General features: G+C 39.4%; 1 protein-coding gene across 1 annotated transcript in view; it reads left to right on the top strand.

Annotated features, from left to right (window-relative positions):
• The window catches only part of RAB10 (RAB10, member RAS oncogene family), an 88,403-nt gene that overhangs the window by 42,026 nt on the left and 22,233 nt on the right, over window positions 1-24,144 (top strand). The window contains exon 2 of the mRNA XM_045079294.1: window positions 15,627-15,687. Within this exon, the coding sequence (XP_044935229.1) occupies window positions 15,627-15,687 (61 nt within the window). The remainder of the gene's footprint in view (window positions 1-15,626; window positions 15,688-24,144) is intronic.

Here is a 24,144-nt window from a genome sequence, read left to right as displayed (position 1 = left end):
AAATAATGGAATTCCAGTTTTTAAGTGTAAAGCAGTGACTGAAACATAACATCACCATCAGGCAAATTTTATAGTAACAGTTGTCACAGGAACAAATTGATAATGGAAGGTAAAATCAGTGGGTTGAGGGTATGATGAGAAACATATTTGCATGGTCTTAAAGTATTTTCTCGAAAAACCTTATAGTTTCAAAGGGGGAAGCAGTGAATTTGTAGTGGAGAGAAACCATAGCTAACCATCATAACCAAGTTATCAAGGTTAATGTCACAGCAATATGACATTTGCAGTATATACTCCCTGATAATGAGCTAAGAAAAGGAAAACATTTTGTCTGTGGTGTTGCTACCAAAAACTGTGAAGCTTTACTCTAAATATGAGAAGACCTCAGACAAACCCAAATGGAGGGAGATTCTACAAAATACCTGACTAGTATTCTTTAAAATTAGCAAGGTCATTCTAGACAAGAACATACTGAGTAGCTGTTACAGATTGCAGGAGACTTGTCAGCTAAATGCAGTGTGGGAATTAGGTTGGATCCTGAAATAGAAAAAGACATTAGTGAAAAACTGGTAGATTAAGTCTATAGTTAATTGCATCGTACCAGTGTTACTTTCTTGTTTCTGATAAATGGTTACGTAAGTGTTAGCATTAGGAGAAGCTGAATGAAAGGTGTATGTGGACTCTGTTTTTGCAACTTTTCTTTAAAATCATTTCATAATAATGATTTTCGTAAACCTACATTTCAAAAAAAAAAAAAAATCTGCATTTCTACCGAAAGGGGTGTGTGTTGCAGGGGGACAGTGCAAGCCAGAAGACAATGAAGTAATACATTTAAAATTCTGAAGGGGGTGTGCCTGGCTGGCTCTGTCAGTAGGGCATGCAAGACATTGATCTCAGGGTTGTTAAGTTCGAGCTTCATGTTGGGTGTAGAGATTATTTAAAAATAAAATATTAAACAAAAAGTTCAAAGGCAGAAGAAGACTATCAAGTTAGAATTTAATCCTAACAAGACTACCTTTCAAAAATGAAGGCAAAATAAAGATATTTTCCAGGCAAAAGCTGAGAGAATTTCTTGCCGTCAGTCTTGCACTATCAAAAATGTTGAGGGCGGGGGTGCTGCCTGGATGGCTCAGTGAGTTAAGCCTGTGCTCTCTTGTTCAGGTCATGATCTCAGGGTCCTCGGGTCCAGCCCTCCATCTGGCTCTCTGCTTAGCAGGGAGCCTGCTTCCCCTCCTCCCTCTGCCTGCCTCTCTGCCTACTTGTGATATCTCTCTCTGTCAAATCTTAAAAAAAAATTTTTTTTAAGGGCTTCTGGGTGGCTCAGTCATTGAGCATTTGCCTTTGGCTCAATCATGATTGCTGGATCCAGGGATCAGGCCCCGCATGGGGCCCCCTGCTCAACGGGAAGCCTGCTTCTCCCTCTCCCATTCCCCCTGTTTGTGTGTTCTCTCTTTCACTGTGTCTCTGTGTCGAATAAATAAATAAAATCTTTAAAAAATTAAAGGAAGTTATGTAGGCTGAAGAAAGTCATTCTAGGTGGAAACTCAGATATACATAGAGGAATGAAGAGGATAAAAGGTACATGTGGGAAAATATAAAAGACTCTTCTCAGATTTAAATTTATTTCAAAGACAATTGACAAGTAAAATACAGAAGTACAAGTAGAGGTAAGAAAAGTGGGAGTTTACTGCTGTAATGTTCTTATATTAATATGAGAAATGGTATAATGCTGTTTGAAGGTGAATTGTGCTAAATTAAAAGTGTATATTATAAACTCTAGTGTGACCATTAAAAATATATTAGGACTATCTAATTTACTAATTATAGCAAAAGCTCAAGTGGCTGTGTTAACATTAGACAAAGTAGATTTCAGAGCAAAGGATATAGTTCCAGGAATAAAGAGAACTTTTTTGTAATGATAAAGGTATCAGTTTATCATATTTATATGCCTAAAGACAGGGTTTCAAAATACTTGAAGCAGAAATCAACAGAAGTGGAAGAAGTAGAAATCTACAGTTACATAATTGTATATTCAACATTCCTCTGTAGTGATTGATAGAATAAATAGACCTATATTAAAGAAATAGAATCTTTTTTTTTTTTTTAAGATTTTATTTATTTATTTTTCAGACAGAGATCACAAGAAGGCAGAGGCAGGCAGAGAGAGAGGAAGAAGCAGGCTCCCTGCTGAGCAGAGAGGCTGATGCGGGCCTCAATCCCAGGACCCTTGGACCATGACCTGAGCCGAAGGCAGAGTCTTTAACCCACTGAGCCACCTAGGTGCCCCAAAGAAATAGAATCTTAATTTATGTTTTTCTGAAAGAAACTTTAAGGCCCCGATAGCTTCACTGCTGAGTTTTGTCAAATGTTTAAGGAGGAAAATTCTATTTTAGTAAATGGAGGAAGAGGGCACACTTTCATGTCATTTATTGGACCAGCCTTATCCTCTATACTAAAACCAAAGATATCAGGGTGCCTGGGTGGCTCTGTGGGTTAAGCCTCTGCCTTCGACTCAGGTCATGATCTCAGGGTCCTGGAATCTAGCCACACATTAGGCTGTCTGCTCAGCGAGCAGCCTGCTTCCCGCCCCCCCTCTGCCTTCCTCTCTGCCTTCTTGTGATCTCTCTGTCAAATAAATAAATAAAATATTTTTTAAAAACCACACAGATATCTCTAATGGACATTGACATGTCCTTCACTTCATGAACATATACGTAAGAGTCCTTATCTAAATAACTGCAGAGCATTTCTGGGAACTTATAAAAAAGAATAATAAATCGTGACCAACTAGACTTTATTTCCAGAATCCAATGTTGATTTCACATTCAAAATCAATTTTAATTAGCTGACTTAATGGGATAAAGAAGAAAAGTCATAATCATCTTTATAGGTATAGAAAAAGCATTTGGACAGAATGCAACCTTATTTGCATCATGATAGCTCAGCAAACTAGGAATAGAAGGACATTTTCTCAACCTACTAAATGATGTACAGTTAACATGATACTTTAATGGTGAAGCTTTCAGTCTAAGCTTTCTCTTAAGGTTCGAGTACAAAACAACATTTTATTAGAGGTCCTAACTGGTAACAATAAGGCAAGAGAAAGAAAGAAATCAGAGGTTCAAAAGGAAGTTGGTAAAAAAAAAAAGTGCTAAAAAAAGTGCTGTTTATAGACTACCTGATTATGATTACATTCATAGGAAACTCTAAGCACCATCTCCTTCCCCCCAGAAAAGAGCAGCTGGAATTAGGAAGTGACTGTCGTAAAACTGCAGGATACAGGTCCATATACAAAAATAGAGTAGGAAGAGGTTGGTTGGGTGATGGACACTGGGGAGGGTATGTGCTATAGTGAGCGCTATGAAATGTGTAAGCCTGATGATTCACAGACCTGTACCTCTGGGGCAAATAGTATATTATATGTTAATAAAAATAATAAAAAGGAAAACAACAAAAAAATTATATTCTACAGTTAGCAACAAACAATTGGAAAAATGGAACTTTAAAAATATTATTACAATAACATCCTAAAAATGAAATAGGAATAAATTTAACAAAATAATGTGTAAGACCTAGGCACTGAAGACTACAAAATACTGTTGCAAGAACTTAAAGAGGAGCCAAAAAACCCGAGAACTTTATCATCTTCATGGTTTAGAAGGCTTATATCACTACATTCAAACCCCCATCTATGTTTCTTGAACACACCAAGTCTATTACTTCAGATCCTTTGCTCTTAAGTGTTTCCTCTGCCTGCACCACTGTTTTTAGATACTCACTTTGTTTCCAGACCTCCTTGAGGTCTTTGCTCAAATGTCTTTCAGTAAAGCATTCCCTGATTTTTTTTTTTTTTGTATAAAATAGCTCTCTCCCCATCCCTGTTTATAGCATTTGTGGTTACTAACATTTTTTTTTTTTTAAAGATTTTATTTATTTGACAGACAGAGATCACAAATAGGCAGGGAGGCAGGCAGAGAGAAGGGGGAAGCAGGCTCCCTGCTGAGCAGAGAGCCTGATGTGGGGCTTGATCCCAGGACCCTGAGATCATGACCCGAGCTGAAGGCAGAGGCTTTAACCCACTGAGCCACCCAGGCGCCCCTGTGGTTACTAACATTAAAAAATTTTATTTTAGCTCAGTAGGTTAAAACCTCTGCCTTCAGCTCGGGTCATGATCTCAGGGTCCTGGGATTGAGCCCCACATCAGGCTCTCTGCTCAGTGGGGAGCCTGCTTCCCCTTCTTTCTCTGCCTGTCTCTCTGCCCACTTGTAATCTCTGTCAAATAAATAAACAAAATCTTTAAAGAAAAAAAAATTTTATTTTAGGGGCGCCTGGGTGGCTCAGTGGGTTAAGGCCTCTGCCTTTGGCTCAGGTCATGATCCCAGACTCCTCAGTGAGTATGGAGCCTGACATGGGGCTCGATCCCAGGACCCTGGACTCATGATCTGAGCTGAAGGTAGATAGTTAACTAACTGAGCCACCTAGGCATCCCACAAATAAATCTTAAAGCAATTTTTAAAAATTTCATTGTTTGCTCTCTCAGGAGTGTAAATTTCCTGTCAGTAATTTTTTAATTTCCAGGAACTTCTATCTCATGCATTTCAAAAATTAAAATCAGTGAAGTTATATAGCATGCAACAAAATAAAAAATAGATAATTTAATTGGACATCATAAAAATTAAAAGCTTTTGTAACATCAGTGGAATTTAAAGTGAAAAGATAGCCTACAGAATGTAGGAAATAGTTGCAAGTCATATATCTGATGAGGGTCTGGTACCCAAAATATAAAAGAATCCTACAACTCAACAAGAAGCTTGATTAAGAAATGGGCAAAGGGGGTGCCTGGGTGGCTCAGTGGGTTAAAGCCTCTGCCTTTGGCTCAGGTCATGATCTCAGGGTCCTGGGATCGAGCCCCACATCGGGCTCTCTGCTCAGCGGAGAGCCTCCTTCCTCCCCCCTCTCTCTCTGCCTGCCTCTTTGCCTACTTGTGATCTCTGTCTGCCAAATAAAATGAAATCTTTAAAAAAAAAATGGGCAAAGGACTTGAATACATATTTCTTCAAAGAAGGTATACGGATGGCCAGGAAGCAGATGCACTGATGCTCACCATCATTAGTACTTTGGGAAATGCAAATCAAAACCACAGTGAGGTACTTCTTAATACCCAAACACTATGATGACTTAAAATTTAAAAAGAAAAAATAAACATTGGCAAGGATGTAGAAAATTGAACCCTCACGTGTTGCTAGTGGGAATGTAAAATCGTGTGTCTGATGTGGAGAACAGTGGTTCCTCAAGCAGTTAAACATTATGTTAAAAATTTGACCATATAATCTAGCAATTCTATTCTTTGCATTCCCCAAAGAATTGAAAAAACACATGCTCACATAAATACCTGTATGTGTGTATTCATAGCAGTCCTATTCACAAAAGCCAAAAGGTGGAAACATCCCAAATTTTCATCAAGAAAGAAGTGGAGGGGCGCCTGGGTGGCTCAGTGGGTTAAAGCCTCTGCTTTCGGCTCAGGTCATGATCCCAGGGTCCTGGGATTGAGCCCTGCATTGGGCTCTCTGCTCAGCGGGGAGACTGCTTCCTCCTCTCTCTGCCTGCTTCTCTGCCTGCTTGTGATCTCTGACTGTCAAATAAATAAATTTTTAAAAAAGTGTATGTGGCACCTGGGTGGCTAAGTCGGTTGCGTGGCTTTCTTTGGCTTGGGTCATGAGATCAAGTCCTGTGTGGGCTCCCTGTTCAGCGAGGAGTCTGTGTCTCCCTCTGACTTCCCCCCCAACTCCTGCTTGTTCTCTCTCCCTCTCTCTTTTAATAAAAGCTTAAAAAAATAAGCAGATAAACATTGTGTATATACATATTAGGGTATATATACATATAAGTGTATATACATTCATAAAAGAATGAAGTACTGATAAATGCAGTGTGGATAGACCTTGAAAACATGCTGAATAAAAGAAGCTAGAGACAAAAGGTCACATGTTGTGTGCATCTATTTATATAAAATATCCAGAATAGGTATATCTGTAGGACAGAATGCAGACATGTTTCTGGGGAGTCATGGGAGGGGATAATGGAAAGCAACTGCTTTGTGGGTATGGAATTTCCTTTTGAGGTGATGAAAACATTTTGGAACTAGGTAGAGGTGCTGGTAACACAACATTGAGTGTACTGAATTGTTCATTTTTAAATGGTACACCTTATGTGGATTTTCCTCAGTATTAAATAGGTAAATTAAAAAATGGAGTTAAGGGGGGCACTTGGATGGCTCCATTGGTTAAGCGTCCAACCCCTGATTTTGGCCTAGGTCATGATCTCTGATTGTGAGATTGAGCCTCGCATTAGACACCACGCTGGATGTGGAGCCTGCTTAATTAAGATTCTCTCTCCTCCTCTCCCCCAGTCCCTGCACACCCATGTGTTCTTTCTTTCAAAGGTAATAAAAATAAATTTTAAAAATGGAGTTCTGGAACTTAATGTAGGTTAAGGGCCTGTATGGTCTGAAAAAACACATGGAATTAATTTCTGGTTCTGTCACCTGTTAGTTCTCTGACCTTGGGTAGATTAAAGTTTCCTCTCTGGAAAGGGGAACCATCTTGCACTGTTGGTGGGAATGCAAACTGGCACAGCCACTCTGGAGGACAGTATGGAGGTTTCTCAAAACATTAAAAAGAGAACTACACTACAATCCAGCAATTTGCATTACTAGGGATTTACCCAAAGGACACAAAAATACAGATTTGAAGGGGTACCTGCATCCCAATGTTTATGGCAGCATTATTAACAAAGCCAAACTGAGGAGAGAGCGAAATGTCCATCAACTGATGAATGGGTAAAGAAGATGTAGTGTGCGTGTGTGTATAAGTACACACACACAGTGGGATGTTACTCATCAAGAAGAATGAAATCTTGCCATTTGCAATGACGTGGATAGAGCTAGAGTGTATTATGCTAAGTGAAGTAAGAGAAGGACAAACAGTATGATCTCACTCATGTGAAATTTAAGAAAGAAAACAGATGAACATATGGGAAGGGAAAAGCAAAAGAGAGAAACAAACCATAAGAGACTCTTAATGATAGAGAACAAACTGAAGGTTGATGGAGGGAGGGAGGTAGAGGATCGGCCAGATCCGTGATGGGTATTAAACAGAGCAATTGTGATGATCACTGGGTGTTGTATGTAAGTGATGAATCACTGAATTCTACTCCTGAAACCAATATTACACTGTATGTTAACCAAAATTTAAATTAAAAAAAATTTTTTTCCTCTTCTGTAGATAGGCATATTAGTTCTTTTGCAGAGGATATTTTTGAATATTAAATGAGATAGTATATGTGAAGTGCTTAGAACACTTAGTAGTTATCCAGTAAATATTAGTGTTACTGCCTTTTTTTTTTCTCCTGCTATTGGCTTTTATTTTATTTTTCATCTGTAGAATGGAAACAAAAGTATGGGTTAGGATTGTTCTGAGGATTTAGTACATTAATTCACTCAAAGGACTTAAAACAGTGCCAAGCACATAGTACATTCTCGAAGTGTTTAGTAAACTACTACTGTTACGTGAAAGAATCTTTACAGTAAACTTTTGTATTCTCCATTTTCACTTCTGCATCAAGATGGAGAAACTAATGTCTGTATTGAAAAGTGATCTTTTCAAAATTTATGCTGTTATGACAGAGCTAGAGCTAGGATTAGAATCATGTTTCTTAAATTCCAGACAAAACTGCATTCAAGGGATTGTAGGTATAGGATTCTTATTTCCTTTCCTCATGTGGTGAAAACACATTATTTTCACTTACTAAAAATCACAGATATTGGGGCACCTGGGTGGCTCAGTCATTAAGCATCTGCCTTCTGCTCAGCTTGGGTCATGATCCCAGAGTCCTGGGTTAGGCTTCCCTGCTCAGCAGGAGGCCTGCTTCTCCCTCTCCCACTCCCGCTGCTTGTGTTCCCTCTCTCACTGTGTCTCTCTGTCAAATAAATAAAAAAATCTTCTAAAAAATCACAGATATTATTTACTTATGAGTTGTTAAACTTTGGCTGTCTGGAGTTTATTTCTGATTGCATTAAGTACTAAGCGTTGGTGTGTCATCAGAGCTGAACTGCTCTCTGTAGTGGCTAGAAGTTGCAGTTACTCCTCTTGCCACTGGATGGTGCTTCTGCAACATCATTAAGGCAGGTATTTTGGCTGATGTTGTTTCTTATTTTCCTGAGCAGCTGAAAATTGGTAAAAGTTAGATTACAGTAAATTGAAATACTTGTGAGCTGGGTCCCAGGAATCTGTAAAAAACAGAGATTTCCTTTAGAGTGTTTTTACATAAGCAAAACCTAAAAGAGAACCGCTGGTTGGATCAAACGCTATGATTGCTCTAGTCTGTGGTAATTCAGGAAGTGATAGTGTTGCAGGAGAATCTGGTTATTTCTCCTGGCAGAATCTTAAAAGGTGATAGATTTTCCTAGCTTCTCTTGAGCAGTTGAGCTATTGATTTTGCTCTTATTCCAAAATTTTATCAAAAGCTTTTCCACTCTATCGTAACTTTTCCCATACTTAGTTAGATGTGTGTGTTTTGGGGATTGTAGAAAATACATGCTGGTGTGACAAAGGTATTTACTTGGAAAAAGCAGACCACTGCAAAAGTTGTGTTTGAAGGTGACTGTAAGAGGAAGACTGGAGGGAATGAGACTGCAGGGGTGGCTTAGAGCCATGCTAAAATATGATGGTCAAATTGAAGTGTTTAAATAGTGGAGAAAACATACTTGTAAACCCACCTCTTCCTTTGTTAACCCCCTTTTTTTGGTAAAGATTTTATTTATTTATTTGAGTGAGAGAGAGCATGAGAGGGGAGAAGGTCAGAGGGAGAAGCAGACTTGCTGCAGAGCTGGGAGCCCATCTCGGGAGTGGATCCCGGGAGTCCGGGATCATGACCTGAGCCCAAGGCAGTGCTTAACCGACTGCGCCACCCAGGCATCTGTTCATCCAATATTTATTTCTGTTAATGAAATAGACCAGAATTTTCGAAGTCATATAGTATTTCAAGGCCTGTGAGGACAGCAGCAACAACAAGTCTTTGCCCTGTGCCTACTTGCGTGTTTCCTTTTCCAAACACTTTTTGGCCTTTTTCTCTGTTCTTCAACACCATATTCCTTTAGTCATAGCTTTTAACTTAAACCCCAAAAACTTAACTTCGAAAGTTCTCTTTTGTTATGGGAAATGAGAATCATTCACTTGGGTAACACTGGACACTCCTGGTGCCTTTCTTTTCATCTTCTCAAATAGTTACAACACGTTTTTATTAGCTGTTAAACCAAGTGGTGTACTATAATCACTTTTCCTTTCTTGGATCTCTTTCTGTTTTTATCGTAATTACAGTTCCTTTATTGATACATTCACTTAGTGTTCAAGACACTATCCATACTTTATCCCAGACTGCAACAGAATTGCCGGATCCTCTGAATTTCTTTTTCTTTTCTTTTTTAAAATTTTGTTTATTTATTCATGAGAGACACAGAGATAGGCAGAGGCACAAGGAGAAGCAAGCTCTGCGTAGAGCAGCGAGCCCAACTCGGGACTCAATCCCTGGACACCCCTCAATCCCTGGACCTCAACTCCAGGGATTGAGTTCTATGACCTGAACTGAAGGCACATGCTTAACTGACTGAACCACCCAGGTGCTCCTGAATTTCTTTTTTCACACAAATTACATTAATACCATTTTTTCCTCTCCCTCTCTTAGCAGGCATACTTTTTGGAAATTACTTCTCATTTTGTTCTGCCCATTTCTATCTGCTTTCACTTTTGAACTGGTTGCTCTCTAGGCCAGTTTGAACTGCCATTTACCTCACTCTTGGCTGAATTTCTTCTTGTTTTCAGCAAAGCAGTCTCCTGGTAGTTGCCTTAAAAAAAGATGCATGGGAGCAAACTATTTTGAGATTTTTCACGTCTTGAAATGCATTTTACTTAACTTTCATTTGATTTGAGGCTGGATATGGGTTGCAAATCACCTTTTTTTTTTTTTTTTTTAAGATTTGATTTATTTATTTGACAGAGCAAGATCAGGAATGCAAGCAGGGTAAGTTGGAGAGGGAGAAGCAGGCTTCCCGCCGAAGAGGGAGCCGGATTCGGGGCTTGATCCTAGGACTCTAGGATCATGACCTGAGCCAAATGCAAGATGCTTGATGTCTGAGCCTCCCAGGTGCCCCCCCCCCCCCCCGCCCGCCGCCTTCTTTAAAGTAAATTGCTGCACTCAGTATGGGGCTTAAACTCATGTTTGTGAGATTGAGTCTCATACTCTCTACTGGCTGAGGCAGCCAGGTGCCCCAGGTTGAAAAAGACATTTTAAAAGACATTATCTTATTGGGGCACCTGCGTGGCTCAGTCAGTTAGGTGTCTGCCTTCAGCTTGGGTCACGATCCCAGAATCGTGGGATCGAGCCCTGCATCAGTCCTTTGTCTCCCTCTCCTTCCCCTGCTTGTGCTCTCTTGAGGTCTCTCTCTGTCAAATAAAATCTTTTTTTTTTTTTTTTTAAGATTTTACTTATTTATTTGACAGAGAGAAATCACAAGTAGGCAGAGAGGCAGGCAGAGAGAGAAGGGGAAGCAGGCTCCCTACTGAGAGAGAGCCCGATGTGGGGCTCGATCCCCAGCCTGAGCCGAAGGCAGAGACCTTAACCCACTGAGCCACCCAGGCGCCCCAAATAAATAAAATCTTAAAAACAAAAACATTATCTTACTGTATTCTAGTGTTGCTGTTGAAGAGTACAAGTTCAGAGTTGTCACTTTCGATTTTTCATATGACCTAGTTTCTGTAAGCTTTTATAATATTATCTTTATTCCTGGTGTCTTGGAATGTCATGGTGCTACAACTTGGTATAGACCTTATTTTATTCATTATGCCAGGCATTTGGTAAGTTGGTATAAAATAATATTCCTTTGGTTCTGTTAAGTTTTCTTGCACAGTTTTTTTGTTTTTTTGTTTTTACAGTTTTAAATTCTGGTTAGTTAGCACACAGTATAATACTAGTTTCAGGTGTACAATGTAGTGCTTCAACACTTCCATACACCAGGTGCTCATCACAAGTGCACTCCTTACTCCTCATCACCTGTTTAACCCATCTCCCCACCCATTTTCTTTCTGGTAACCATCGGGTAGTTCTCTGTAGTTAAGTTTTGTTTCTTGGTTTGCCGCTGTCTGTCCCTTTGCTCATTTGTTTTGTTTCTTAAATTCCACATATGAGTGGAAGCATATGGTATTTACTTTGTTTGACCAACTTGTTTGGCTTAACATAATAATACTCTCTAGCTCCATCCATGTGGTTGCAAGATTTCATTCTTTTTTATGGCCAAGAAATATTCCAGTGTATGGGTGTCTTTATCTTCTTCTTCTTCTTTTTTTTTTTAAGAATATACTTATTTATAAGAGAGCGTAAGAGTAAGTGGTTGTGAAGGCCAGAGATTGAGGGAGCAGTAGGGCTCAATCCTAGGAACCTGGGATCAGGATCTGAGCCAAAGGAGATGTTTAACCGACTGAGCCATCCAGGTGCTGTCTTTATCTTCTTGTTTTTTTCCTCCCAAAGATTTTACTTATTTATTTGACAGAGAGAGAGAGAGAAAGAGAGAGAGAGACCGTGAGAGAGGGAACACAAGCAGGTGGTGGTGGGGAGAGGGGGAAGCAGGCCTGATTCAAGCCTTGATCCCAGGACCCTGGGATCATGACCTGAGCTGAAGACAGATGCTCAACAACTGACTGGGCCACTTAGGTGCCCTTATCTTCTTTATCCATTCCTGAATCAGTTGGCACTTGGGCTGTTTTCACAATTTGGTTCTTGTAGTTAATGGTGCTGTAAACATTGGGGTGCAGTTTTCGTTTGAATTAGCATTTTTGTATTTTTGGGGTAAATACCTAGAAGTGCAGTTGCTGGATTGTAGGGCAGTTCTTTAACTTTTTGAGGAACCTCCATATTAGGCTGAGTGGCTGCACAGTTTACATTCCCACCCACAGTGTAAGAGGGATCTCCCTTCTCCACATCCTAACCAACACCTGTTGTTTCTTGTGTTACTGATTTTAGCCATTCTGACATGTGTAAAGTGATCATTTCATTATAGTTTCAATTTGTGTTTCCCTGATGGTAGGTATGTTGAGAATCTTTTCATGTGTCTCTTGGCCATCTCTGTATCTTCTTTGAAAAATGTCTGTTCGAGGGACGCCTGGGTGGCTCAGTTGGTTAAGCAGCTGCCTTTGGCTCAGGTCATGATCCCAGCGTCCTGGGATCGAGTCCCACATCGGGCTCTTTGCTCCGCAGGGAGCCTGCTTCTCCCTCCCACTCTGTCTGCCTATGCTCGCTCTCGCTCACTCTCTCTCTCTGACAAATAAATAAATTTAAAAAAATCTTTAAAAAAAAAAAAAAGAAAAATGTCTGTTCGTGTCTTCCGCCCATTTTTAAATTGGATTATTAGTTTTTTGGGGTGTTGAGCTTTAAAAGTTCTTTATTTTATTTTTATTTGTTTTATTTAGGATACTAACCCTTTATCAGATATGTCATTTGCAGATTATCTTCTCCTTTTCTGTAGGTTGCCTTTTAGTTTTATTATTTCTCTTGATATGAGGATTTCTTTTACAGATTTTAAATTATTATTTTCGTGATATCATTCTCTGCCCTTTCTTGAGCTTGTTAGTTAGATGTCAGACTTCCCAGTTTGAAATTTTTTTTTTAGTAGATCTTATTTATTTATTTGACAGACAGAGATCACAAGCAGGCAGAGGCAGGCAGAGAGAGAGGAGGAAACAGGCTCCCTGTGGAGCGGAGTGCCCAATGTGGGGCTCAATCCCAGGACCCCGGGATCATGACCTGAGCCGAAGGCAGAGGCCTTAACCCACTGAGCGACTCAGGCGCCCCCCCCCCCCCCGGTTTGAACTTCTAATGTGTCATATATCACATAAATTCCATTCTTTGTCATTTTGCTATATTTCCTGGGAGATCTCAGTTTTCTCTTACAGTCTTTCTGTTGAATATATTGATCTTCCTCCCCCCCCCCCTTTGTTTTTAGTTTCCAAGAGTTTTCTGATTCAGGTTAATTTTCCTTACTCCCTTTCTCTCTTTTTTCCCCCTGTCTTGTTCTGAGAAGATAAAAGGAGCTGTCTTTTCTCTTTTTCTGCATTGCTCCTGTTTCCTGCAGGTTCTCTTTTTTGGTTCGTTTCAGTTTTGGCATCTCATCAGAACTTTTGTTGTTCATATTTTGGCCTAAGGTTCTAAAAATATGATTGGATACGAAGTGGACAAGTGTGGAACTTGTCAAGTAGTGAGTTTCACCCTAAGGGTGAAATATTTCTGTATCTTTTCTCAGGTACCATTTCACTTTCTCTAGAAAACATCAATTATCTGTTCATTCAAATACTTTTTGAAAGTCTGTTTTTTTTGTTAGGCATAGCTCTAGGTGCTGGGAATTTAAATGAATTAAACATAAATGATCCTACCCTTGTGGATCTTATATTTTGGCATAGGGAGACAGACAATAAATATCAGGGATCAGTAGATATATACAGTATATTTGAAGGATGTTAAAGATGAAGAGTAAAGAGGGAGGGTAGGGATTATTAACAGACAGTGGACATGGGATGTGGGACATGGGGAAATGTTGCCACTTAGAAAAGGATAGTGAGGGGAGGGAGCCATAAGAGGTATTCCAAGTTGGGAGAACAGTTGTATGCAAAGGCCTTGAGGTGGGAATCTTGCGCATGTGTGTGGAACAATAAAGAGGTTGATACTCTTAGCTAGATCAAAGAAAGATATTATGTGAGAATTATGTGGACAGGGTGGAAAATAGGTGGACAGAATGTGTAGGGCCTTATGAACCATTTTAAGAACTTTTGTTTTAATCTATATGAAACATGGATTTGCAGATAGACAATGGTTATCTTAAGTTTGGGGTTCAAGAGAGAGGTCTGGTCTTTGTTATAAAATTTGAGAGTTATCAGTGTATATGGGGAATTTGAAACCATGGAATTAAGGAAAATCACCAAGGGAATGAGTAGAGAGAAAAGTTCACTCCAGTTTTTAGGAAAGTTCAGAGAGATAAGGAGAAACCAGTAATGAAGATTGAAGAATAAATGGCTGAGGTAGACAGTGGGAGTTTTTGTGCAGAAAAGAATAAAGAACTGCTTTAATCACTGCTAATTAGTTTGAGGATAGACAACATTGATTGAGGGAGAAACTCAAGGAGTCTAGGATGGAGGTAGGTGGCTTCAAAAAGCCTAAAATGTAAATTTTCCAGTTGTACCCAGTTTCTGTCTCAAAAGGTGGGAGCTTACAGAGCGTGTCCTAATTTCACCTCTCGTCAGGGAAGTTTTCTGGAATAGTATTGGTTGTCAGGTTTGTCATTAAGATTAATTAACAAATTGTACGCTTAATTGGAATGGTTAGTTTTGTTCAGAATTGGTCTTGACAACTAGGTCACTGTAGGACAGTTTTCTCAGTAATTCCTAGAGAAACAAAACTATGGGTTGTAGATAAAGTCTGAGGTTTATAAATGCCAGGCACAAGACCCTTCTCTCCTTTTAATTTGGGTATGGGGAACTCAACCCAAGCTGAAGATTTTGGTTGGTTAGGGAGCAGACAGAGCTGGGCAATCCACAATACATCTCTTCATGTCTTTGGAAGCTCTGTGTTCTTAGATGAATAAACATTTAGTCTTTTTATGCCTTCTGAATGAATTCATCCTTTTATCATCACGAAATGACTCTCTTGGGTGCCTGGGTGGCTCAGTTAAGTGTCTGCCTTTGGTTTGGGTTATGATTCCAGGGTCCAGAAATCAGGTTCTGCATCGTGCTCCCTCTCCTCTTTCCCCTTTCGAGAGCGTGGGAGCGCGGCCTCTCTCTCTTTCTCACTTGTTCTCGCTCTCAAATAAATAAAATCTTAAAAAAGAAAAGAAAAGAAATAACCCTCTTTATCCCTGGTAGTAGTCTTTTACTTTGCAAGCTAGTAAAGGCTATATATTTTTCCTACTAGGAAACATATTTTTATTTTTTTGCATTAAAATATTAGCTATGCTAGGGGCGACTGGCTGGCTCCGTTAGTGGAGCATGCGACTCTTGATCATGGGGTCATGAGTTCAAGCTCATTGCGTGTGGAACCTACTTTAAAAAAATTTAGATATTGGGCGCCTGGGTGGCTCAGTTGGTTAAGCAACTGCCTTCGGCTCAGGTCACGGTCCTGGGGTCCCGGGATCGAGTCCCGCATCAGGCTTCCAACTCCATGAGGAGTCTGCTTCTCTCTCTGACCTTCTCGCCTCTCATGCTGTCTCTCACTGTCTCTTTCTCTCTCTCAAATAAATAAATAAATAAATCTTAAAAAAATTTTTTAGATATTTTAAAGTTTACCTTTTAATTTCCTAATTGTAAAAACTCTTCCTATATAGCTGTTTCTTCTGCCATGTTGGATCTTCTATTACTCAAGTTTGAAATTGGATAATTTGCTCAGAATGTTCTTACTTAGTGACTAACAAGAGCCAAACAAACACAGATACCCAGATTTTAAAAAGTGTGTTTTTATGTTTACTCCATTTAATTTTAGGAGAGCTAAGTTCAAAGCCATAGATACCATTTACCTTTTTTTTTTCTGTGTTGTAGGAATAGACTTTAAGATCAAAACAGTTGAATTGCAAGGGAAGAAGATCAAGCTACAGATATGGTAAGTGATGCTGATTTACCAACTTTATATAATCGATTGCCAAGTTCCTGAAGGTTTGGCAGTGAACTCTTTGCTTGTCACCTGTTTAGATTCTGTGAGACTCCTTTGTAAAGCCAGCAGTCAGGTCACCTTCTTTCAGTGAAGAGAAAAAATTACGGACATGGAGCTTCTGATGGCATCAGGAGCACCTGATGGCTCGGTTGGTGGAACATGTGACTCTTGGTCTTGGGGTTGTGAGTTCGAGCCCCATGTTGGGTGGAGAGATTACTTCAAAAATAAATAAATAAATATTAGTTCATGAGATATGAGTGTTTTACCTTTTCTGCTTATTCTAAGAACTTGAGCAAGTTATATAACACTGTAAGGCTGTTGTATCTTCATATGTAAAATAAAGATAATACCACTTATCTCAAAAGATTGTTGTTCTAAGGATTACATGAAATAATCTGTATAGAGCCTTTAGCACCATACTTTGCTCACGCTCAGTATCAAAAAGTTGTTTCTTTGAGAGTCTTAAGCTAAAATACTTGTTTCCTTTAATATGTTTATAATTTTTTATGGATTTTTTTTAAAATGAAAATGAAAATGAAAATCTTTCAATTTGTATTCAAGTATGAATCATAGACTTTAAAATTAGAATAGCAGTATTTGATAGTAAATATTAAGTGTTTTACATATATGTATATTAACCTATTAAATACTCAGATATGTTATTCTTGTTTTTTAACAGCCTTGTTGAGGTATAACTGACATAATAACTGTACATATTTCAGGTATACAGTTTGATGAGTTTGACTATGAAACCATCACCACAGTCAAGATAATGAGCATATCCATCCTTGAGGTCTCTGTAATCTCTCCTTCTTTCCTATTCCTGGGTCCCAAGCATCCATTCTGCTTTCTGTCACTGGAGACTAGTTTCCATTTTCTAGTGTCTTCTTTTGTCTTTTTTTCATGTAGTGTCTTCTTTTGTCTTTTTTTCAGGGGAGGGGGTCTGGCTTCTTTCAGTGTAATTGTTTTTGAAAATTCTCACTGATTTCTGTGTGTATCAGTAAGTTCATTAGTTTTTATTGCTGGGTAATATTCCATCGTTAAGATACATCACACCCCAGAGCTCCAGGGTGGCTCAGTGGGTTAAGCTTCTGCCTTCTGCTTAGGTCATGATCCTGGGGTCTTGGGATCAAGCCCCACATCGGGCTCTCTGGTCGGCAGGGAGCCTGCTTTTCCCTCTGCCTCTGCCTCCCTCTCCGCCTACTTGTGATCTCTGTCTGTCAAATAAATAAATAAAATCTTAAAAAAAAAAACAAAAACTCTGACACCTCGGTTATTCACCGTAAATCTTTGCTATAAATCTTTGTGTAAGTGTGTATTTTCCGAAATGGATACATTTTGAAATATCTAAGATCTTCAACATGTAGTTGGTAGAGCCAGGGATGCATTAAATGCTCAGACTGTAGAGTTGAGAGTAACACTGTTAATTATTATACTGCATCCTATAAATAGTACAGTTTGATTGTTGATTTTGCTGCTCTTTCCAGTCCTGTCATTTCTTTATTACTAGTCAGTAATTGTGCTAAATTTGAATTCATTGTTATCTTGGGTTTCACTGTAAAAGGACTTGCCATAGAATGGTTATGAGAATGAGTGGTGCATGTAAAGCACTAAGAGCAGTGTCTGATATGTGATTAATGTTTAATAATAAATCATAACTATTACTATTTGGCTATCTCCCATTAAGAGGCTAGAACCCTAAGAATAATAACCTTTTATTTTAGGTTATGAACAGAGGTGGAAGTTAGCAAACGAGATTGCAGAGGAGAGTTAGAGAATTAGGAGAGAATAATGGGGACACCTGGGTGGCTCAGTAGTTAGGTGTCTGCCTTCAGCTCAGATCACGATCCCAGAGTCCTGGGGGCCCACATCACGCTCCCTGCTCTGTGAGCCGGCTCCTCCCTCTCCCTCTGCCTGCTGTGCTCTCTTTTTCTCTGTCAAGTAAATAAATAAAATCTTAAAAAGAAAAAAATGTGGAGAGAACAATGTCCCAGAATCCAAAGACAGTTTCAAAAAGTTAGGTATTCTCATTGAAAGGGAGCTGCTAATAATAATAATAATTTATATTATTAATATATTGTTATTTTAGAGAGTGCATGTGGGCAGAGGGAGGGAGAATCTTTTTTTCTTTGTTAAGATTATATATATTACATATATATAATGTATATATGTAAAGATTTTATTTATTTACTTGAGAGAGGGAGAGGGAGAAGCAGACCTGCCCACTGAGCAGGGAGCCCAACACAGGGCTTGATCTGCAGGATCCTATGATCATGACCGGACACTTAACCCACAGAACCACCCAGGAACTCTGAGAGAGAGAATCTTAAGCCGGCTCCGTGCCCAGGGCAGAGCCCAACATGGCCTGTAATCTCACAACCCTGGAATTATGACATGAGCTGAAACCAGGAGTTGGGTGCTTGACTGACTGAGCCACCCCGGTGCCAAAGGGAGCTAAGAATTAGATGAGTAGGATATGTTTAACCAGAATGTCATTGAGGTATAATCTTTATAACATCTTCAAAATTTAATGCAAATTTAAATAAAATGTAGACATTTTAAAGTATTTACATTTAATGATTCCCTTTGAAACAAAGTCCACTTGATGATCTTTGGTTTTTCCTTACTTTAACTGGGAAATAACTCAGCAAATGAACTGTACCTCATATTCTGCTTCATTATAATTAAAGCTGATCTCAAGGGAATGGATGTCAATTATTTATTCTGAATTTCAACCAGCACTCCCCCCCTGCCCTTTTTTAGCTCCATTCCTTAATCCAGGGTGGTTGGCCCTACAAGTTAGTCTGTGTTCCAAGCCCCTCTTAGGCTCTGCCATACTGATTGGCTTTTCTCTCAACTGCATTCCCCCTGTGCACACTTTAAACCAATAATGTTCAAGCCTCTTGATGGTAAGAGACAATATTTTACATTGTGACTCCGTGACTCACTATACATGTACATTTATATGTGTGTATTCAACAGAAATAAAAGCGCAAAAAAACTTTTTTTAAGATACATTTTTCTTTATATTAGCATGTAAAACATTTGCCCTACTAAATTTGTCCTGTTCTTCCACAAACTCCCCCTCCTCCCTTTTTAGAGAGGAATAGAGGGACAGAGGGAAGGGGAGAGAGAAAATCTTAAGCAGTCTCCTTGCCCAGTGAGTGAGCAGGACCAGGAGCTTGATCTCACAACGCTGAGATGGTGACCTGAACCAAAATCAAGAGTCACGTACGCTTAACCCACTGAGGTGCCCCATAGACTTTCCCTTTTATTTCTTGTCCTGTGGCTTTAAGTATTTTTTTCTCCCTCTCATTTTAGTTTCTGTAGCTTCTGGAAGTAAACAGTAATAACTAACACTTGTTTTTGAAAAAGGGAGCCTTCCTAGAAGATGTTCTTTTGCAACAGTAAGTCCTCCAGTATGGCCTTCAAGATTAATCTAGAAAAGATTTCTGCTGTACCTATAAATCTCAAGTATAGCACAGAAATGGTAAAACTTCCAATTTAGAATTGTTTGATTTTTAAACATTAATATAACCTCTTTTGGGTAAAAACACTTTAGAAGGAAAATTTCATTTAGTCTAGGTTTTCATATATAAAATTGCTTCTAATTTGAAATACCCATTTTCCTATAAAGATTAGGAATGAGATGTGAAAATTAGTGATTGATAGTTTATATGAGGTTAGCATTGTGCCAGCTGATTTTCTTTCTTTGCTTTTCAAAGTTCGCATGCTTAAAATCCAGGGAGAAGGAAACCATGCAGCTCCCAAGTTAAGACATATAAAACATGCCACAATAATGGAAAATAATGGCTTTTAGCATTGAAAAACCCGTTACTCAAAAAAAAGAAAAACCCGTTACTCATAATCAAAATGCTATCCTTACTCAACATTAGATGTTTTGCTTCCAATTGTTACTAAAGCAGTGATTTTTTTTTTTAAATCTGTCTCTAGTTTGAATGAATATATTCAGATTTTTGTTTCAGCATGAAAAATTCCATTCTGCGATTGGATATTGAAAAGTGTCTGCTAAAGATCTGTGTTACTTTTCTTTACTTGAATGATCTTCATTTCTTGTCTTTTTTCCAAGGGTCTTGTAGGCTATTTGTTGCAGAAGGGTGGAGACAGGTCTCACCCTGGCCAGTGAACATGTGTGTAGGCCGAAAATTAACTCGTTGGGCTGATAGAGAAGCAGCTATGGCTTTTTAAATCCCAGATCTCTAGAAGTTTCCTTCACAGTATCTGTCTACATTTTCCATAGTGTTGTGGGTCCTGCCAGGAAAAAAGCCATAGTGAGTTACTTCAAGTTTGCTTTTTTTTGTGTTTTGTTTTGTTTTTAAGGGAGGGGGTCAGAAATGTTTGTTACTGTTGGCATCTGTATCTTGTACCAGAGCAATTTTTTTTTTTAAGAGATTTTATTTATTTGAGAGAGCAAGAGAGCATAAGCGGGGGTGAATCAGACTCCCCACTGAGCAAGGAACCTGACGTGGGGCTGGATCCCAGGACTCTGGGATCATGACCTGAACCAAAGGTAGCCGCTTAACCACCTGTGCTACCCAGGCACCCCAGCCAGCAGCAACTTTAACATCAGCACAGTCAACCAGAAATCAGTAATGTCACATTGTGGAGGAATTAACCATTTACCTACGTAAGGTGTGAAATTCTTGGGAAGTTATCTTTGATTCTTCCCATTCCCTTGATCCCAGCGTCCTCTTAGGTAATCCCTGTTGATTGAATCTTACCTGTCTAGAATCCATATATAATTTGCTGTCTCCTTTGTTGCCCACCTCCCCCCGCCCCCAGTCAAAGCCACCAGTACCGTTTCTTTGAGCCCTGCAGTAGGTAGGCTCTTAATATCCTAACAGGTCCTTATTTCCCCTTTTGCCTTCTTCCTTTTTGCCTTTTCCCACATAATAGCCAGAGGAATCTTTTTTCAAATATAAATCAAGTATAGATCATGGTTGTCATTCCTTCCCCATTTATAACCATTTGAATTTCTTTGCATTTTAAATTAAAGTCCAAATTCCAAATCCAGATTCCTTACCTGAGTTAACAGAGTGGCCTCAACCTCATCTTGTGGGCTTTTGTGCAGCTGATCTTCTTTTAATTCCATGAACATGGTCTGCTCTTTTCCAATGTGTGACCTCTGTACACGCTCCTTAGACCTCCCTCAAGCACCCCTACCTACCCTCACGCCCAGCAATGGCTAGCTTGAACATTTTGAAGTACCACTTCATTCCAGAAACTTCCTATTTCACCAGAAATAAAATTTGAAAATGTCAGGTTGTGGCTTCTGACCTCCTCTCTCGCCAGTTTTGCTCCAATGATTGTGGCCATTTTCTCTCCCTTGAGCATGCCAAGCATGTTCCCATCTCAGGGCCTTTGTACTTCAGCTGTTACTCTGCTTGGGATGCTTTTCATCAGATCTTTGTCCTGCTGCCTTCTCATTCAGATCTTAATTCCGCATTATCATCTGAGGGAGGCTTTGGACGATTTCAGGTTAAAGCAGCCCAGTCCTTCAGGCACTGTCACATTTATCCTGGTTGATCTTTATCATAGTATTTTTTAGTATCTAAAGTTACTTTAGTATCTAAAGTTACCATATTTGGGGAGTGCCTGGGTGACTCGGTTGAGCGTCCAACTCTTGATTTCTGCTCAGGTCGTGATCTCAAGGTTGTGGGATTGAGCTCCACATAAGGCTCCCTGCTCAAGGGGGTCTGTTTCTCTCTCAGTGCCCCTCCCCCTGCTCACACACATGGTCTTTCTCTCTATCTCTTTTAAATAAATACACTTAAAAAAAATAAAGTTAACCATATATTTTTTTTTAAAGTGCCCATTATTCCTCCCCATCTTAGGTTGGGGATCCTGTCTGTCTGATACATGGTTATTATGACCATCTAGAAAGAACCTGGCAAGTACAGACGCTTAGTAAATATTTGTTGGTTAAATGACCTTGTTTGGTTGATTTCTGTTCATATTTCTTGCCATAAGTATCAGGGACCTCCCTGAACACCCTATCTAGATTGTCTTCCCTTCCCCTTATCCCATTCTTCATCACTCCATACTGTTTCCCTTTTAAGCCTTGATCACAGTTTGGGATTATGTATTTACTTATTTGCTTGTTCCTTTACCCACTGGAATATAAGCTCTACAAGAGTGGGTTTCAGGTTTTTTTTTTTTTTTTTAATGAAGATAAACATAGCTAAATGACATTTTGAACTAGAGAAACTGCATATCTACAAGGAAATCAAGGTCTTGTTAAAATAAAATTCAGTGTGGGGCACCCTGGCTGGCTCAGTTGGTGGAGTGTGACTATTGATCTCCAGGTTATAAGTTCGAGCCCCATGTTGGGTGTAGAGATTACTTTAAAATAAAATCTTTTTTTTTTTTTTTAAGATTATTTATTTATTTGTCAGAGAGAGAGAGCGCGCGCGCGCTCGAGTAAGCACAGGCAGACCCAATGGCAGGCAGAGGCAGAGGGAGAAGCAGGCTCCCTGCTGAGCAAGGAGCCCGATGTGGGACTGGATCCCAAGACCCTGGGATCACGACCTGAGCCAAAGGCAGCCGCTTAACCAGCTGAGCCACCCAGGCATCCCTAAAATAAAATCTTTAAAACAAGACAAAAAACCACCTCAGTGTGAAATTTGACATCCTAATTTATAAAGGAGGAAAAAACTTCATTATGTTAACAAAAACACAAAGGTGCAAAATTTGGGATCTCTACTTTGCAGAGCAGATTGATGCTGTCTCTGGACTGTTCTAGTGCTATCAGTGCCCAGACTAAAAATAACATCATAATAGCAGCCAGAGCACACAGCTTCCTTGACCCTGCACGTGGGACTGACAAGTAAGGAAATAAGATACTTTCGTTCCTAGGAACATATCGCTCCTTTTATAATATGTCAGGGGGCGGGGAGGGAAGAGGATTTCACAAAATTCTCTTTGCTGTGTGTCTATTATTTTATGTAAGGAAAGTTCTTTTGCCACTGGGTTGTAATTTCAGAAACCTTTAATGTAGCCTGAGAAGGAAAAAAAAAAATACAAGAAAGGAAAACCGAGTTGAGTTATTTATACCAACTTTATTACCAGCTTAAAACCAGTATTATGGTGGGACGCTTGGGTGGCTCAGTTGGTTAAGCAGCTGCCTTCGGCTCAGGTCATGATCCCAGCATCCTGGGATCGAGTCCCACATCGGGCTCCTTGCTCCGCAGGGAGCCTGCTTCTCCCTCTGCCTCTGCCTTCCACTCTGTCTGCCTGTGCTAGCTCTCACTCGCTCGCTCTCTCTCTCTGACAAATAAATAAATTCTTTAAAAAAAAAAACCAGTATTATGGTACGTAGAAATACATTGTGAGTATGTACAGTGTTTAATTGCTCTTCAGATACTTAATACCTGGTTTTGTTCATTGGGGTTAACCCTCTGTCTTTAATATGGGGTGTATGTGTGCATGCAAACCTAAAAATAATTTGGGCAGTAAATAAGCAGCTGTGGCTATTTTTAGCCCTGGGCAAAGGATCATCAATTAGCTTAGAGGTACTGAGCAAGAACTTCTGTTTCTGGTTCCAAATAAATGGTTGATGGTCTTAACAATTGGTAGGGGCTGATACAAGTATCTACACAGGACTCAGGAAAAGGGTAATTTGAGATCAAGGAGTCGAGGGAAACAGGTCACCTTGTGGGGTGGAGACAGTCCTGTTGGAAGGTCTTAATGTATGACATGTGTAAATGAAAATAGGATGTGGAAAGACTTTTAAAAACTTAGCAGGAAAAGCATATAAAAAGAAGGAAGGTAGTTGGGTGTAAGAGATTTTGGAAGATGGAGGAGACAGAAAGAACAGATAGAACGTCATGGATCAAAACAGGAATTTAAATCTGAATCTGAATAGTGATTACCTTCCTTTCAGAGAGGCCATTAATCTTTCAGTATCTTTTATTTTGACGTTTCATATCTAACCAGTATTATAAAACCTAAGTGCTGTTGATTTGGTTTTAACTGAGTAGTTTCTTCTGCAGTGTATTCTTTGTTGGTAGAGAATTTAGTCATAGATTTGACACTGAAATGGGGACGTAATTTGCTAATTTTGTAATGTGAATGAATGGGGATAAAGGAAGCATATCTTTTTATTAAAATAAATTCTTTTTAAGATTTTTACTTGTTTGACAGAGAGAGAGAAAGCACAAGCAGGGGGAGCGGCAGGGAGAGGGAGAAGCAGGCTCTCCACAAAGCAGGATGCTGTACTCGATCCCAGAACCCTGGGATCATGACCTGAGCCAAATGCAGAGGCTTAACCATCTAAGCCACCCAGGCGCCCTGAAGAAAACATATCATAGCTAGACAGTGTTGGGGGTGGTTGCACATAGTGAAGTGCTGTGGAAGATCTCTTTAAATTATTATTGCAAATGACAA

The sequence above is a fragment of the Mustela putorius genome, unplaced genomic scaffold (genome assembly GCF_011764305.1).
Source record: "Mustela putorius furo isolate JIRA1106 unplaced genomic scaffold, ASM1176430v1.1 tig00000281_pilon_pilon_pilon, whole genome shotgun sequence".
Lineage (NCBI taxonomy): Eukaryota > Metazoa > Chordata > Mammalia > Carnivora > Mustelidae > Mustela > Mustela putorius.
The sequence above is the reverse complement of the archived record's forward strand: the minus strand, read 5'-3'. Positions and strand labels throughout refer to the sequence as shown.